At 37.2% G+C, this 18,520-nt stretch overlaps 1 protein-coding gene across 7 annotated transcripts in view; it reads left to right on the top strand.

The window, feature by feature from the left end:
• The first annotated feature begins 1,470 nt into the window (after positions 1-1,470).
• The window catches only part of Rbm39 (RNA binding motif protein 39), a 32,353-nt gene continuing 15,303 nt past the window's right edge, over positions 1,471-18,520 (top strand). The window contains exons 1-9 of one of the 7 annotated variants that reach the window (XM_058575547.1): positions 1,473-1,810; positions 2,422-2,485; positions 2,712-2,784; positions 4,269-4,318; positions 7,979-8,050; positions 9,179-9,373; positions 12,199-12,252; positions 15,320-15,437; positions 16,580-16,732. In XM_058575547.1, coding sequence (XP_058431530.1) covers positions 15,375-15,437; positions 16,580-16,732 — 216 coding nt within the window. In that variant the 5' untranslated portion in view covers positions 1,473-1,810; positions 2,422-2,485; positions 2,712-2,784; ... (3 more) ...; positions 12,199-12,252; positions 15,320-15,374. Of the gene's footprint in view, positions 1,811-2,421; positions 2,486-2,711; positions 4,319-7,978; positions 8,051-9,178; positions 9,374-12,035; positions 12,102-12,198; positions 12,253-15,319; positions 15,438-16,579; positions 16,733-18,520 lie in introns of all 7 variants that reach the window. The other 6 variants (XM_058575548.1, XM_046432932.2, XM_046432931.2 and 3 more) reach the window with 6 other exon arrangements.

Raw genomic sequence — 18,520 nt, 5'->3', positions numbered from 1 at the left:
AATTGCCTAGGTTAGCCTTGAACTTGTAAGCCTACTCTTTCAACCTCCACAGTAGCTAGGAAGAGTAACTGGATAATAGGAGTGTCCTATTGAGTCCAGTTAATCCCATTTATTTTTTAGGAGGAATTGGAATGTGTTCTGGGGAGTTACTTATCTAAGGACACAGTGTTGGAGCAGTTACACCAATTAAAGTGTTTTAATCACATTTCAAATCTTTTTTGCCCTCATTAATTTACGAATAAACTTCATCAAACTTGTTTGAAGACATCTTTTTTCCCCCCCAAAAAAAAAAAAAAAAAATATATATATATATATATTTAGTACTGAGATTTGAACACGGGGGGGGGGGGGAGCTCTACCACTGACCTATATCCTCAACCCTTTTAAAATTGTGAGACAAAGCCTAGCTAAATTACCCAGGCTGGCCTCAATCTTGTGATCCTCCTGACTCAGTCTCCTGAGTCGCTGGGATTACAAGTATAAGCCACTGTAACAAGCCTCAAACATTTTTATCTGGGAGGAAAAGTGACCCTGTGCTCCCTCTTGTATTTCTCAGACTTAACCAAAACACAAGTGGCAAGTTTACGCTTGGACTGCTAGGTTTTGAGAGGTGGTGAGGAGCCAAATTGTAGGGGAAAATTGCCCCTTACCCGCCCATTGCTGGAAATAGAACCCAGGGCCTACCATATGTTAGGCAAGCACTCTGCAACTGATCAACATTCCCCAACCCAAAATGGGGGCATTTTTGAAGAAACAATGATACAAGGCCAAACTAAATTCAGGGGCTCAACGCTGATTCAGTTTGAAAGGAAGCAATTTTCCCCCCACGCTCTCTTTGCTTTCACCCTGTTTCCTCAGGTGTTTCAAAGAGACAGTCTAGGCCTTATCTAGCCCACTGTCCCCACATGGCAGGGAAATCACAATTTTTATTCTATCCTCCTACCCCTGTAAGGTCTCTTCTCGCCGTCTCTTTTATACGTTTTCCCCTTCGTCTTCCCCCTCGGCGGACAATCTGAAAATAACCGTTTTATCCTACCGCCATTTGGACTAGGTTGCCTTATGGCGACCTTGACAGCCATCGGGGTGGGAGGCCGGAGGGGGTGGCGGTTGGCTGTGTGTGGGGGAAACCTTCAGATGGCTGCAAGGAGGCGCCACCAGCAGGGTACCAGGGCTGATCTCCACTCAGGTAGGAGTTCTCTGAAAGATTGACAGACAGTGCACCAACTGTCTTTGACCTTACGCTCTGCCCCATCTCGCGAGATTTCGACGACGATCTAGTGAGGGGGTCCAAGGCGCCTCTCTGAGTGGGGGATGGGAATGTCTGTGGCGCAATCATTGCGCGAGATTGAGCCACGGCCGCAGAGGCCCTGCTTAGATCTCGCGATACTTCTGTCTCAGTTCTGGAACTCCGGGCAGTTTCTCGCGAGACTCCGTGCCGAGAGCTCTGGGAGACCCCGTGTGTTTGTGTGTGTGTGTATGTGTGTTAGTGAATGTGAGTACGGGGAAGCATCGGCCGCCATTTCAGGGAGCTTGCCGACGCTGTCGCAGGGGTGGATCCTGTGCTGCCGAAGCCGCCGTCCTGCTCCTACGTACGGGTTCTTCTAATCCCATTGTTTCTTTTAGATTCGCTCCGGCCTAGTCGCCCTCGGAGCCCGATATACGGGCTGGGCGGTACCGCGGCCTGGGCCTAGGGGCTTAACAGTAGCAACAGCGGCAGCGGCGGCGGCAGCAGCACTAGCAGCAGCAGCGGCGGCAGCAGCAGCGCAACTGACTCGGGACAAGTACTACAGGCACCCAAAAGGCCGCACAGGTATGGGGGGCGTCGTGGACCTACGTATTTTCAGAGCTTTCCCAAGGTTTGCTGCTTATCGGTGCTCAGAGGCACTTCTGGCGGTTTTTAGCGACTGCCCGGATAGGGGGTACTTCTGGAGAAATAGACTCCAGTTCGGTGGCCGCGCCCTTATTTTCTGGTCGGGTATTGTTCGTATTGGTGGTGGGGGGCAAGGACCCTAGGGAGACCTGGGGCAGATGGAGTCCTGTCCCTTTGAGGCCTGCGCCGTCCGCGACCTCCCAACATGGCGCCAGTCGAATGCTGCCTTGGTACACAACCCCTCCCAACAGAGGGAGTTTCCCTTGGCCCCTAAAATGGCAGCGCGGGTTTTGTGCCGAAGGAGGCGCTCTCTCTGGAGCCTCTGATTTTAGGGGTTCATTGCGGGGTTTTAAAAATCGGTCAGTGAAGTCTTTTCATGTGTTGTAAAGGGGCGTTTTAGATGGGCAAGCCAAGCCTGATAAAATGCGTGTCAGTTTAGTCATTGTAGGGCTTTGAAGGATTTTATTAAGTTTTGGAGCGTATCGGCCAAGAAAAAAAAAACAACCTAATTGAAAAATGTTTATTCATAGGATTGTCTTGTTCTTTCCTAGGCGTTTAGAGAAAATGGCAGACGATATTGATATTGAAGCAATGCTTGAGGCTCCTTACAAGAAGGTGAGAAAAAACATGTCGGTGAGGTCTATATATTTCTTAATTTAGCATTATTCACGAAACTACTGCTGAAATGTAAACTAACCTCCCCGGAGCCCTCTTGATTTATCTTATCAGAGATGCATTACGTGTAACTTACAAAAGTAAATATATGCTATTGATGTAATAATATTGTGCAGTAGTTTCACTTCAGCGTGATGAATAAATGCCCATCTATCTCTCTTTGTAGACTTGCCTAACGATATCTCACCTCTACTCCCATGAATTCACCTTTGATTCCAGTGTGAACTGTCAATCATAAGGTAGTAATTGAGTGACTTATCGCTGTACCGTGGTCCCCTAGGTAAAATGACTCAACTAAGAATTACCAGTTCCAGTTTGGTATAGCAAAAAGGTGAATGTAGTGGTTTGGGAAAATAGCAGGGGTCCAAGAATAACAAAGTATAACCAGTCTATGGCAAGTAAATCTTTTAATAAGTCTTTTGAGAAGAAATGGGTGAGATTTTTAAAAATTTATACATATATATACACACATAATATATAAAAGACTGGTGATAGTAAATCTTACAACAGGCAGGTGGAGATCTGCTTCTCAGTTAATAATTATAAAATTCTTGGATCCCTGAATAGAAATTTAAAAAAGAAAAAAAAAAAGGCAAAAGAGGCAGTATCACAGCTTAGAGTCACTTGATGACTGTTTTACTGTTCTCCATATTGTTTTGTTTATAATTAGTCCCTGCCATAGTTTTTCACACTTAAAAACTACAAAGGAATTATTTTGGCTAATATAGTATGACCCATTTCAGTAGCACAGTAAAAGTTAGCTGTCTTTTCATTCTTTCACCCAATTGGTGGTGAAAACATCAGTATGCATGCATTATCACTGGTGTCACAACTGTAAGTTAGCAGTTATGCTCCTATAGCTGATGTGATCAAACTTTAAAATAAACATTGCGCTAAACCTTTTAAAAATAAAATAATACATTTGTTTTGGAGTGTGTAGCACGACCATGTGGTACCTTTTGGATGAATTCTGATAACTTTAAATAGTGAATGTAGTTTTGTAATGTTTAGACTCTTGAAGAGCTGCTTTCTGTTTTAATGTTAAAATTCTTGTGTCTTAGTTTAACGTGGATGTAATTCCATGTAAACAGGTATGGAAGTAGGAAATGTTTAGGTTGGACTGGTGGATTATTAATTAACTTTCGTGGGTTCTTGGGAGTCAACATTACTAAAGCAGTGTGAATCCCTGTTTGCTTCAGGGCGAGATGTGTGACAGAGGTGGCATCAAGCTCTTACAGTCCCAACCCTCCAACGGAAATGGGCGAAGATCTCAGGAATGGCATCGGTCACAGGAAATCGATAGTGGCTGGCTGCTAGCATGGCCACTTGGGGCTTAGGCAGAAATAGAGCCATGGTACTGACGAAAGGGACCATAGCACTTGGAATAAAACTCAAAACAAGACTTTATTCATATTTTATAGAAATTACATTTAACCACTTCAGCATTGTAAATGTGGATAACTTAATACCTAACTATGTAAGAAAGTAAAATTTTAACATGTTAATGTGGAGAGATTTTTATTTTTGTATCTTGATGACTTAATTGTAAGCAACAAAGTGGTTATACCATCTAAATTTTTTTATAGCCTTCCATGTTAAACTATAAATAAGTAATTAGTTTTAAAATTGTTTTGTATTTTCTTATTCCTATTCCCTTTACCCTTTGACATCTTGAAATGTTACCACTACGTCCTCATGATGTTCTTCTATCAACCCTGCTTAGGATGAGAACAAGTTGAGCAGTGCTAACGGTCATGAAGAACGTAGCAAAAAGTAAGTTTTAAGAAGGGACCTGGGGGGTGGTGATGAACTTTATGTGATTGAGGTCTTAAGTTGTGTTTCTGTGGCTAAAGCATCAAACTGAGGTTCTCTTCTGATACTCTTTTTCCTCTTAGAAAACTGATTCTTTACCTTTTGGGAAGAGAAACTCCTTGAGGATAGACTATGGATTCTTTTGCCTAGATTTCAGGATATTGTGGTTTCAGGGAACATCTGGATACCTTCCCTTTCAAGTCCATTATGATAATCTGGTTAAGAGTTTGTTTTAAGATGGGTGTGGTGCCACCCACCTATAATCCTAGCCACTTGGAGGCCAAGGCAGAGGATTGCAAATTTGAGGTCAGCCTGGGCAACATGGCAAGACACTACCTCAAAAAAACAACAAAATGAGCTAGGTGCTGTGATACACGCCTGTAATCCCAGCTACTTAAGACGCAGGAGGCAAATTCATGTTGGCCTCAGCAATTATTTTGAGACTGTCTCAAAATAAAAAGGAGTGACGATGTACCTCAATGGTAGAATGCCTCTGGTTTAAATCCCCAGAACCCAAGACAAAAGATTCCTGCATTAGAACTTTTGTTTGTTGTAAATTTCACTTTGGCTTAATATTTGGTGATAATGTTGATAAAACTATTTGTTGAACTTAGGAGACAGAGGTAATATTAGAAATTTTATAACCAGGCCATAGGCAGTGTCCTGAATCATTAAAGGAATTCTGCTCCTTGCTGTCTAAAGGCAGCACTTTTGGTAGTGATGAGATAGCATACATAAATACTACTTAGGCATTTTAAACTGCAGTAGATTTTAATAGTGAGAATGTACTTTTGAAAATTATGAGTATTTTAAGCAATTTTGGGGAGTATATATGTAACCCATTCTAGAAACTTGCTGCTACAGACTGTTAACAGATTAACTGGATCCCCTTTATAAGGTTGGAGCCTATCAGTTGTTGAAGTTTCCTTTCAGTTCTAAGGTTAGTGATTCTTACACGTGCTGTGGTCATGTTATGAGCATTAAGTTGTTTCACTAGCCTGTTTTTATATGTTAAAGCATTTTATCAACATTTCTGACCCCATAATGTATAATGAAAAATTACCATGTTTGTATAAATATGTCAAAATAGACTGTACTGTCATGTATAACTAAAAAGAACAAATAAAAAAAGAAAAATATTAAGATGGCCACTTAATTTGATTCTTTTTGGCTCTTTTTCTCCTAAGAGCTCAAAGTGCTTCATAACTACCTCAGTCATCCTCACAACAGCTTTGTTAGGTAGGTTGATAATAATTTCATAAAATAGATGAGAAAATTTTTGGATTTGGGTTTGCTGGGCCAGTAATTCTTTTTATAATGCCCTTAAAATAATGATAGTAATGGATAATTTGTGGAAAACATCGTTTTTCCTGGTACAGGCTTATGTGGTAATAATTTAGTTTCTAATTTATCACAGGTGAATGTGGGTATCAGGTTGGGTTTCATCTTGATTGTATGAGATAACCAGCTAATTATTTCAGGGTTTATGTCATCTGGTTTTAAACCTTTACAAAAGTTATGTTTTCTTAGTGTTTCTGTTTGAGTTTTTGAATCAAAAAACCCAGGAACAGGTTTCTGTATTGACATAAATTATCCCAAGTAGATGTCATACCTCTCAGCTAGGTAAAAGCTGTGATTTTATCTTAAATGTCAAAAGGATGAGGTCATACACTTTAGGATGCAGACTTTTATTGTACCATTTTCTGAAGTTACCCCTTGCCCCTAATGTCATCTAGAGTTTATATTTGTTGTTGTCCTGCATCTAAAATCTTCAAGGCCAGCAAGCTTTTATAAGGAAATCAAGCATCAGGCTCTGCATAAATGGTATTTAGTGGCCTTAATTTAATGTAATGTAAAGAATCCTGAGGGCTGGGTGTGGTAGTACATGCCTATAATCCAGTGGCTTGGGGGCTGAGTCAGGAGATTCCCAAACTTAAAGCCAGCCTCAGCAACTTGGCAAGACCCTGTCTCAGAAAGGACTGGGAATATGGCCCAGTGATTAAGTGGTCCTGGGTTCAATCCCTGCTACCAAAAAAATTAAAAGTCCTGAGGGACTAAATAAGAAGAATTGGTAATTTAATTGGCCATATGATTCTTTCAGGGAGGCCTGTTTCCCAATACTCTTTTAAAACCTATAAAATATTTCTCTCAGGATTTCTGTCCTAAATTAAATCTGGTTGTATAAATGATACCTTTGTTTAGTCAGGAGCTTTTTAAAAAATTTTTTTCTGAAGGAACTTTATTTTTCAAATTTGAATATAAAAAAATTTTGCCTTTAGGAAAAATTGTCTTACAAAGGAAAATGCTGCTTTGCATTTTTCCACCCTAAAACTGTGTTTAAAAAAGCCACTGACTCTTGATGTAGTTCTTAATAAGGTAATATGAAATAGAAATAGTCCACTGTGTTTCTTTTTTAAAAAATAGTGTTTCTGAACATGTAACACTTCATTGTATCCCAGTAATAAAAGGGACTATTTCAGATAATACAAAAGGTTACCAATTAGCTTGTTATTGAAGAGCTATACTCCTGAGTTTGGCAAGACCTCAAAATATGCTTTGTACAGTAACTTAAGTACCTGAGGTTGCCCTCATGGAAGTATTTGTTAGTGTAACCAATTTTGCAAAGTATAAACTGGCATCTGTTCCTTTCAGCTCAAATTAGAGAACTACTCAAAAAAGGATAACAGTAAAATGACACAGTTGAAATATTTGGCTACTGTGGTGTGGATTATCTATAAATTTTGGGATAAATGACTTTTCTATTTTTTTTTCTTATTTTCCAGAATACTTTGCATTTAAAATTTAGATCTTCTTACATGGAAGAGGTCAAATCCAGTTATAGCAAAACACCTTTACAGCAGAGGCCATATAACCAAAAAGTCCAAAGGCCCAGACCAGTGGACCATTTACTTCAATGATGTTCAGTACAAAATTCCACTGCCACTAAAGACTTTGGAAAGTCCCATTTAAGTTGTAACAGGATTTGACTATTAGTATGGATTTTGATAACAGTTCTTTAGTTAACCTAACACGTATTCTTTGAAGCTGGAATTTGTTACAGAGAAGTATACTGGTTTCTTATATAACTTTTTGTCTGGACTTTTATGTAGAAGATTATGTTTCCTTAATGTCTTAGTACATTGTTGTCTTTTTACCTGTCGGGGGTTGCCTTCAGATGTGGGTGGGAACTCATTTACAAAAAGTCCTAGGAAGATCTTAAGTTAAAATTAGCTCTCTGATTTTTGAAGTCTTGTCTTTGGCAGAGTACATTTTGGGGTCTGTGAGAGATAAATATAGAGGTTGGCTACCTGTGCTATGGGCCATCTGTGAAGAGAGAAAAAATCTATTAATAGTGTCTTTTGTGGGGAATAAAATACTTTTTATCTTGTCCCCTAATTTGAATTATGTATGGTTATAAACACATACTTTTGGTTTTAACCATCTCACAGAATTTTGTAAGAGATAGTGTCAGGTTTTTTGAGGCAAAATGGAATGTTATCTGTTGCCCTTCTGGGCATTGCTTTGACTTCTATATAAATAATGAGTGTAGCCTAATTTTCTGTCATGTGCTGCCTAGCATATACATTTCTGACAGTCAGGTGGATTATCTTGAAATTTTAGACAAAGTTTCTGCCTCCTTGGAAAGCTCTACATCTCCTTGTGATTGGAGTGTGGGTTTCAAGATTCCAGAAGGTGGGTGTCTTCATTTTCTATTTTCAATGCACTCTAAGGTGACCTGCTTATGGGTTGGTTCTCTGAAGCGGACCTCAGTTGCTCTTATGCTAACTACTTTGATAAGGACTCAACAGTTAATTAAATTTCCAGATAATGATGTAGCGTTCTCAGTATTCAGTCTATAAACCATTACACATGGACATTTTAGTGGAATAAATTTTATTTTGAAATGTCTTTTAATTTATATTGAAAATCTGAAGGCACCTCTAATTAGATGATGACACAGATATAGATTGTAAGATTTAATTATGAAATGAAGGGTAGAATACTGTGAAGAATTTAGAAATGAAGATATATATATATATATATATATATATATATATATATATAACTGGATTTTTTTTACCTTTCAGAGTTTGAGATTTTATAAAGATTTGTGAAGGTCAAGTTGATTATTTTATTGCACTCCACAGGCTTGTGTAAACTGGTGTAAAAATGGCATTCTCCATTTTCTGGTGTATTTATTACAACTTTAAATTTTAAGTATTTTAAATGGTCACTTGAATGTCTAATAGTTTCAAAGTGCATTCAACTGCATTAGTTCTAAGTGTCATTTGTTATTTCTTTGCTTATGAAAAGCAAATTGTTGATGCCTATGTGGCCCTTTGAAAGTATAAAATGTTCTGTAAATTGTTTAAAAATGGACTTAGTATTATGAAAATTTTTATGTGAACAACTACTATTACTCATGGATTTATTGTAACTTGATTTTAGTACCTTAACTTGTGGATTATTAGATAGTTAACATGAAAGTTTTACTAAAATGCTCAGGTTTTTCTTGTACCTGGCAACTAGTCCTATTTCTCCTTAAAGCTGTAGCTGACTCAGGAAATCCTTGGAGTTCCTGCTCTTAAAACACTATGGCTCACAATACATTGATTGAACATTTTCAGTTATAAGGCAAAGATGGGGGTTAGTGTTAACCACATCTAGAAATTTTTTTTAAATATGATTATGTATCATTGTATGATAGTTAATAGCAAAATGAGTTTACAAAAGGATAAAAATTCTGAGTGTTAAAAAAAAAAAGCGTATTTTGGTGGGGTTTTAAAACAGCAAGATAATGATGATTTGTTTTCTTCTCAGGAGAAAAAAAAGCAAGAGCAGAAGTCGCAGTCATGAACGAAAGCGAAGCAAAAGTAAGGAACGAAAGCGAAGTAGAGATAGAGAAAGGAAAAAGAGCAAAAGCCGGGAACGGAAGCGAAGTAGAAGCAAAGAAAGGAGACGTAGCCGCTCAAGAAGTCGAGATCGAAGATTCCGAGGACGCTATAGAAGTCCCTAGTATGTAACTATAATTATGATTTTTGGTTGGAGGGTCATTCTCTGGGTATTTGGGGAGCAATTTAACTTGAGACTTGACTTAGGAGACTTTATTTTTCAGTAAGTGGTTAAAAGTATTAAAAATTAAGGATGTTGGCATTAAAGATTAGAAAAGCAAAGGTTCAATGTTTGAAGAAATAAATGAAACTTCTATTTTACCAGGTATACTAGCTTATTTTCTGTCAGTCTAGCTAAAATTCTAATTGTATGCCCATCAAAGTTAGACTGAAGCACTATCATGCTTGAAAAAAGAAAGCTTAAAGGTGTGTGAGCTATAAAATATTCTTTATTAAATATATAAGATTTAAAACTTGGGTGTATAGATTACAAATGTGATTAATTAATTAAGTTACTCTTAAGTTACTGGCTCTTTCCAGCTGAAACTACAGATAATTTATGAATTTTTTACATGTGCTCCTTGATAAAGATCATTTGTTAGGCTCATCACACATTATTTTTAAGCCCTCTTTAATAGTAGTAAGATACTCTAAAAGTGCTTTGAAGATTAAATCACTACAGGATATTTGATGTGGTTAAACAAGTCGGAAGGAAGTTAAAAAATACCTGTATTAACTTTGGAAAGACAATTCTAAGAATGACTTGAAACTACTAGCAATCCTTAATGCTTTGTTGTTATTTCCTATTTAATCACAGTTATAAACTATATGGGATATACATACTTTCCGTTTTAAATTTTGAATGATTGAGAATAGAATTTAGAGAGACCTTGAAACAGTCCTGGTTCTTTTAAAAGATACTTAGCTCTCTTTTTTTCTTGTCTTTTAAGAAGGAACTAACTTGGAGTAAGCTGATAATGAGTAATAAATGAGATAGTAATGTAAAATTACTTAAGAGTACTTCCTGGAATTATGGAATGTTTTGATTTGAAGGCACTTGGAGTTAGTAACAGATTTCTGATTTGGATCTTTTCATGTTTAATGAATTGAACTACCTGTTTTCTAGGTTTCTCCAACATGCCTTTTTAATATAATTTTTCACTATCTGAAAATGGACCACAAAGCTATTTTAATTCTAAATGATGTATTAAAATTCTTTGCTTTTTGTCCAGTTCCTCAAGTTTATTGTATTACTAAAATGGGAATATATAACATCATTTTGCCAGAATGAACCAAATGGAAGCAACTGTTTCTAATTTGAATGCATATTTAATTTCTGCTTATAATCCTGATCTTAGTGGTTTAAAATTTAAATTTAAAATTTGTTTTGGGTTTCAGATGATTTTTAACTATGGAGGCTATCATGGAGATTGATTCAGAATTAAAGGGAAAGGAAGTAGTGTATAGATTCTTTCTTGAATTTTAATTTATCCAGAAAAAATATATTCTCAATTATCATTTGTCTGAATTGGAAAGGACCTTTCTCATTATATAAAGAATTGTATTTGGAAGTGCTTGGTTATTATAAGTAGAAGTTTTCATGAAAACTAAACCAATCGTGTTTCGTGGCCTCTTTGTTTTTTAATATATATATTTTTAGTTGTAGTTTGGACATAATATCTTTATTTTATTTGTTTTTAGGTGGTGCTGAGGATTGAACCCAGCACCTCACACGTGCTAGGCAAGCGCTCTACGCTGAGCCACAACCCGAGCCCTTCATGGGCTCATTTAAGTTTGCTACTCTGGAGTAGGATAGCAGGATGAGCACTAAAGTATATATATATCCAACTGGTCCCTATAAGTTAGCTTCTTGTTTACAAGGCACAAAAGTTACCAATTTTATAAAAGCCACCTAATATCTGTTCCAAAATACTTTTTTAATTCATGAAATTCTCAGATTTTCTGAAGAGTTGGTAAATTGCCATCACACAATTTTTATGGAATGTTTTGTTACAGAGAACTGAAGTACAGTGCACTAAGGTGTGCCTTTGTGCTGTGTAAGACTATTGCATAGATAAAATTCTAGTGACTATGTAAGGAATTTTTCCCTTTTTAGCTGGGTGTGATGGCACATACCTGTAATCCCAGTGACTCAGGAGGCTGAAACAGGAGTATTGCAAGTTCAAGGTCAGCCTCAGTACTTTAAGCCAGCGCCCTGAGCAACTTAGTGAGACCCTGTCTCAAAAAAGGCTGGGGTTATTTCTCAGGGGCAAAATGCCATTGGGTTCAATTCCCGTTTTGAAAAGAAGTTGAAACAAAAAAACTGCTATATATTGTATATGTATATGTAAAATTTTCATATGTGCTCTCAAGAAAGTATCTACAAATGGATTCTTGGGATCTGCACACAAAATAGTTTAAGTTACTGCTGGTGTGAGGAAAGTTCAGAGGGATCTAGTTTTACATGTGTGCTTTTCAAGTCTCAGGAATATATTCATATATATTTTGAAAAGTGTATGCGAATGGGTGCAAACATTTTCAGAATCTTAAATATTTGAGGCTGTAACCTATGGTCTTGGCACCTCAAAGTGGTCCGGGATGGATAAATATAAGGGCAAGCATGCCTGGGAAAGAGTTAAGCTTTTTCAAAGTCTTTTTGTTTCCTCTTCATACTTGAGGTGGAAAACAAGCAGCCTAACAATGTAAAACTTGCTGGAGAGCGCATGAATGCGATCTTAGCAAGACCCTAAACCTGTAACTAGTGTAATTTTGTGTTTTCTTTTTAGCTCCGGACCAAAATTTAACAGTGCCATCCGAGGAAAGATTGGGTTGCCTCATAGCATCAAATTAAGGTTTTTAAACATACTTCTGAATTGTTTAAATTGTTTTTCAAGGAACTTCTGTGATTTACATGTTTGGAGTAACTTCTGAAACTTTTTAACTTTGCAGCAGACGACGTTCCCGAAGCAAAAGTCCATTCAGAAAAGACAAGAGTCCTGTGAGGTAGCTGTTGTCCCTTTTTTTTTTTCCCCTTCTTTTAAACTTATAGTTTTATATGGGTTTTGCCAAAATGAGAAAAGGGGCGGGGAGAAACACTTTTGCAGTTCATGTTACTTCTAAATTTAAGCCCAATAATTTGGATCATGTTAGATATCTTGTTTTCTTTAGTAGTATTAATACCTTGAAGTCAACGTGAATTGTCATGTGAGTTTTCAGTAGCTTTCATTTTAATTTCGTTTATTTAAAAAGCGCGAAATACTATTATGATGTGTAGATAACTTATTTGAGTTAACAGAATTTTCAGTAGCTAAAGAAAGGTTCAAAAGACTTGACTAATTTTGTTATTAGTAAATAAAGAGTAGTTGTGTTAACAAGTTTTAATTAGCTCTACTTTTTAAATTTTTTTTGTTATGAATGGATCTTTATTTTATTTGCTTATTTATATGTGGTAGTAGGAATTGAACACAGAGCCTCACACGTAGGAGGCAAATGCTCTCGCGCTGAGCTACAACTCCAGCCCCAGTAGCTCTACTTTTCTGAATTAGGGCTGGGGATATAGCTCAGTTGGTAGAGTGCTTCCCTTGCATACATAAGGCCCTGGGTTCAATCCCAGGCTATTCTTATGCTCAGATTCTCAAAGCTTTACATGGATTATTTGTCTCCTAAATAAAAGTCCTGTCAATTATGTCATTTAAAAAAAAATATTTTTCTGTGGTGTTGAGAATCAAACCCAGTATGCGAGGCAAGCACTGCACCGAGGCAAGCACTGCACCACTGAGTTACAACCCCAGCCCCCAAGTATCATTTTTGTTCAAGGAAAATTTTTCTGTATAATAGCTTTTTTTTTTTTTTTTTTTTTTGGTACCAGGGATTGAACTCAGGGGAACTTAACCACTGCGCCACATCCCTAGCCCTTAATTATATCATATTTAGAGACAGGGCTCGCTTAGTTGCTTAGTGCTTCACTGTTGCTGAGGCTGGGTTTGAACTTATGATTCTTCTGCCCCATCCTGGGATTATAGGAGTGCACCACCATGCCTGGCTGTGGTAGCATTCTTTCCTGTCATTTCTAACTTATCTTTAAAAAAAAAGGAGTATTATTATTATTATTTATTCTTTTTTTTTTAGGTGGACACAATATTTTTATTTTTATGTGGTGCTGAGAACAGAACCCAGGAGCGTGCCAGGCGAGCACGCTACCACTTGAGCCACATCCCCAGCCCTGGGGAGTCTTATTTTTTAATATATATTTTTTCGTTATAAATGGACACAATGCCTTTGTCTATCTGTTTATTTATTTGTTTATTTTAACGTGTTGCTGAGGATCTATTCCGATGCCTCACGTGTTCTAGGCAAGCACTCTACCATTGAACCACAACCCCAGTCCTAAAAAAGGAGTATTGTTTATACTTTGAGTTGATTGTGTGTTTTTGTGGATTATAGTTACACTGCAGAATTTAGGATTTGATAAAGATCTTAATGATTATTAAATTTTCTTTCTAATAAAACATTTTTTTAGTTGTTAGTGGACCTTTATTCATGCTGAGATGTGAACCCAGTGCATTACACATGCTAGACAGGTTCTTTACCACTGAGCCAAAACCCCAGCTTCTAGGCTTATAACTTTAAGGATTAAGTGAGGACCTAGATACTTTGGAACAGAAATATTCTTTTGGGGGACAGGGTGTATGACTGAGCCACATCCCTAGCCCTATTTTGGATTTTAGAGTTGCAAAGTGCTTCTTTCAGTTTTATAGGATAGCTTTGAATACATGATCCTCCTGTCTTAGCTTTCCAAGCCACTGGGATGACAGACATGTTGTCCTGTGCCGGGCCAGAGATATTCTTTTTAAAAAATATTTTTTAGTTGTATATGGACACTTATTTATATGCAGTGCCGAGAATCAAACCCAGTGTCTCACACTTGCTAGGCAAGTGGTCTACCACAAACTCAGCACCCAGAGAAGATCTTAATAGATATTTTTCCTTTCAATTTGTGAAAATTTAGTTTTATCTGTTGTGCTTTTGTTTTTTTCTATTGAGCATTTAGAAGTATGTTCTGTATTTATGCCTTTTTCTTATTGATACTTGTTAAAGTAATTTCCTCTTAATTAAAAAAAATTACATATACTTGTAGATGGACAGAATGCCTTTTTTTATTTATTATGTGGTGCTGAGGATCAAACCCAGTGCCTTACACATGCTAGGCAAGTGCTCTGCCATTGATGTGTAGCCCTGGCCGATTTTTAGCTTTTGATTTAGTTATGATTACTGTTTCTGTGGTCTTCAATTATTTCAAAAAATCATGATTCAGATGCTAAACTTGTTGAATTTTATAAGCTTAATATAATTAAATGATAAACATTCAGCTTGCTTACTTTAGTAAAATAAACTAGCTTTCCTTACGTGAAGTACTTTTTATCATTTGTGGTTTTATTATTTTTGTCTTTATCCTTTTTGATTTTTAAACAATTTAATGGCCTTATGGTTTTGTTGTGGGGAAACATCCACTGCACAGATTTTGCATGTCTGGTACTTGTGGTCAGGGTTTGTATTATTACTGTCATTAAACTGTTAAGTTGTCTGAGTTACCATTTAATATTGTAGAGAAATGACTACTTTGAACATTATAAGTCAAGTGGAGGTCTGTCCTGATAGAATGCAAAATGTGATTAGAAGATACATCTAGGGGGCTGAGGATGTGGCTCAAGCAGGAGCGTGCTTGCCTGGCATGCGTGCGGCCCAGGTTCGATCCTCTCAGCAACACGTACAAACAAAGATGTTGTGTGTGCCAAAAAAACTAAAAAATATTAAAATTCATTCTTTCTCATTTTCTCCCTCTCCCCCCCCACCCCTCTCTTTAAAAAAAAAGATTTAGTTATTCTGTTGAAGGAATTGGGTCACATGGAAATGAATTACAGACATTGTGTATAAAAAAATTTAGTAAATATGGACTTGGACATAGGTATTAATTTTGATAAAAGTTTATTCTGCTTACTGAAAATGTACTTTTAAAAAATTACTTGAAAAGAACAAGTTATAAAGTTAATTCTGTGTTCCTTATTCTTAGGGAACCTATTGATAATCTAACTCCTGAGGAAAGAGATGCCAGGACAGTTTTCTGCATGCAGTTGGCAGCAAGAATTCGACCAAGAGATTTGGAAGAGTTTTTCTCCACAGTAGGAAAGGTAACAACCTTTTTAGGGAGGTCAAGTAATAGGTGGAAATTGGAGTGCTTTAAAAATTAGCATTATGGCAGGTAAAATGGAGAAAACATATATGCTTCAAGTTTTTCATGAGATTTATTTTTGTTATCCTGCCCATAAATAACTTTTTCCATATCTGTAAGTTGTGGTGTTAGAGTTAATGTAATTGCCCTTTCATCAAAATGCTTAAATAGTGCTTGACGGTCAGGTAAGTGGGTCATCAAGATATGTGAAACTCTGGTTTCTTTTATTTTGGGTACTAGGGATTGAACCCATGTGTGCTCTACCACTGTACGGTATTCCCAGTCTAATATTTTGATATTGGGTCTTGTGAATTTTTTTTTTTATTTTTATGTGGTGCTGAGGATCGAACCCAGTGCCCTGTTCATGCCAGGCGAGCGCATTACCGCTTGAGCCACATCCTCAGCCTCTGGTCTTTTGAATTTGCTAAGGGTCTTGCAGGGTTGCTGAGGCTGGCTTTGTTTGAACATGGAGTTTTCTTGCTTCAGTGTCTGCACACCTTGTGATTACACCTGTGCACCACTGTGCCTTCTGAGAAAATGTTTTGATTCCCAGTCAGTGAGAAAATAAAAAAACGGAGGGGTTAGCTGAATGGAGGGTACTTGTAGTCATATCACTTGAGAGGCCAGACTGTCAAAATAACAAGCCCCTTCTGGAAAAAAAAAAAAGAGGAAAGAAAGAAAGAGATTAAGGGTTGATCTCAGTATTAGAGACCATCCTTAGTATGCATGAAGTCTTGGGTTCGCTCCTCAACACAAAGAAAAAAAAATAGAAGGCCAATAATCCTTGAAATTTATCGCTTTTTTTGTGTCTCTGTGCATGCTGCAATTTGAAGTCAGGGAACTTTTATTTCTTTGTATTTTGTTCCATCCTCAATGCACCTTGTTTTCTGAATACGTATTTTACATTCCTGTGTTTGTTTCTGTGGTACTGGGGGTCAAACAAAAGGCTGACAAAGTAATAGACAAAGTGTTGTACCACTGAGTTGTAGTCCTAAACCTATTCATGTAATTCGTGCCTGCTTTTGAAATAATTATATTCATATAGGTCACAGTGCATTATTGCACAAGCAGAATTCTATTAAATGTGTATTTTCTTTTCAGGTTCGAGATGTGAGGATGATTTCTGATAGAAATTCAAGACGTTCCAAAGGGATTGCCTATGTGGAGTTTGTCGATGTTAGCTCAGTGCCTCTAGCAATAGGATTAACTGGCCAGCGAGTTTTAGGAGTGCCCATCATTGTACAGGCATCACAGGTAATTTTTTTCTTAAGAATTGAGTTACTGATACTGGAAGCCTCCTAAATCTTGCTGAAATGATATTATGTCCTGATGAGGTTTTATATACATTAATCATCACATTACCTTGAGTCAGATGATATTAGGTTGCTTTATTGAAACTTTGTTGTGACTCCTGTGGTATACTGTGTTCTTAACACCATATTCGTGCCACACACCTGTAATCCCTGTGAATCAAGAGGCTGAGTTAAGAGGATCACCAATTCATAGTCATATTGAGCAGTTCAGCGAGGCCAAAAGAAAGTTGGCAAGACCTTGTCTCAATAAAAAGGTCTGGGAAGTGATTCAATGGTAGAGTGCCTTTTGTTTAAATACCTACTGACCCCCCAATAAATAAATAAATGCACCTTAATCTAAGTTACAAACATTCATTTCATTAAAGGCTGGGCGCCATGGTGCAAACCTGAAATCTCAGCGGCATCAGAAGCTTGGATTACTATTTTAGCAAGACTCTGTCAAAATAAATAGGGGTGGGAATATTGCTCAGTTTTAAGCATCCCTGTGCCTGATATTTGGTACAAAAAAAAAAAAAGGCCTAAAAAAAACTTAGTATTGAGAATCATGAATGTATTTTCTCAAGAATGTATTTTCTCAAGAATGTATTTTCTGGCTGGACTCTTGTGGCACATTCCTGTAATCCCAGTAATTTGGAAGGCTGAGGCAGGAGGATCTCAAGTTCAAAAACAAGAGAGCTAGGCAACTCAGTGAGATCCTGTCTCTAAATAAAATACAAAATAGGGCTGTGGATACAACTCAGTTTAATTCCTTGCCCCTGCAAAAAGGTAGTACTTTGGGGGCCCAGGAGTGCTGAAGGTTACTTGTAATCCCTGCAGCTCAGGAGGCTGAGGCAGGAGGATCACCAGGTAAAGCCAGCTTACCCAGATCGTGTTTCTAAATACATATCTGGCAATGTGGTTGAGTATTTAAATGCCCTTGGGTTGTTCAATCCCTGGTACAAAAAAGATAAATGAATGTTTTCTTTTCACATGGTATGATTTTATTTTTTTTATTTAAAGAATTTAAAAAAGAAATTTTTAGCTGTATAAGGACCTTTACTTAATTTATATATGATGCTGGGAAACCCAGTGCCTCACATGCTAGGTAAGAGCTCTACCACTGAGCCACAAACCAGCCATAAAAAAGTTTTTAGTTGTGATGGACACAGCACCCTTATCCATCTATTTATTTATTTATTTATTTATGGTGCTGAAGATCAAACCCAGTACCTCAACACGTGTTAGGCAAGTGGTCTGCCACTGAGTTATAGCCCCAGCCCTAAAAAAAAAATTTAAGTAATGTCTTTACTGGTGGCTGGGTTGCTCACACCAGTGAGGTATGAAGGGAAAAGAAAAACGAATCTTCTATCATTAAATAGTAATATATTTTTACTGTGAAAATACATGCTCATGCAAAAAAATTTTTTTTTTTTTTTTTTTGGAATAGAGTAGTTTGAAACCATTGGTTACAAGATTCTTTTGAACATAAGGGTTTTTTGGGGGGTTGGGTATTTGGGATAGAATGTGGTAACACTTTATCTCTGAACTACAGACCAGCCAATCCCCTTCCCCCCTTTTGTGAGACAGGTTCTCACTAACGGCTTAACCCTTCACTAAGTTGCTGAGCCTTGCCTTGAACATGAGATCTTCCCCCCTTAGCTTCCCAGGTGACTGGGATTATAGATGTTTACCATTGTTCCCAGATTAGGTAAAATGTAAAAATCTCATTTGAAGTATTTTTGTTTAATAT

This window comes from Marmota monax, unplaced genomic scaffold (assembly GCF_021218885.2).
Source record: "Marmota monax isolate L192 unplaced genomic scaffold, Marmota_monax_Labrador192_F-V1.1 WCK01_AAM20220418_F8-fsc00014, whole genome shotgun sequence".
Classification (NCBI taxonomy): Eukaryota; Metazoa; Chordata; class Mammalia; order Rodentia; family Sciuridae; genus Marmota; species Marmota monax.
This window is presented reverse-complemented; position numbering and strand designations above follow the sequence as displayed.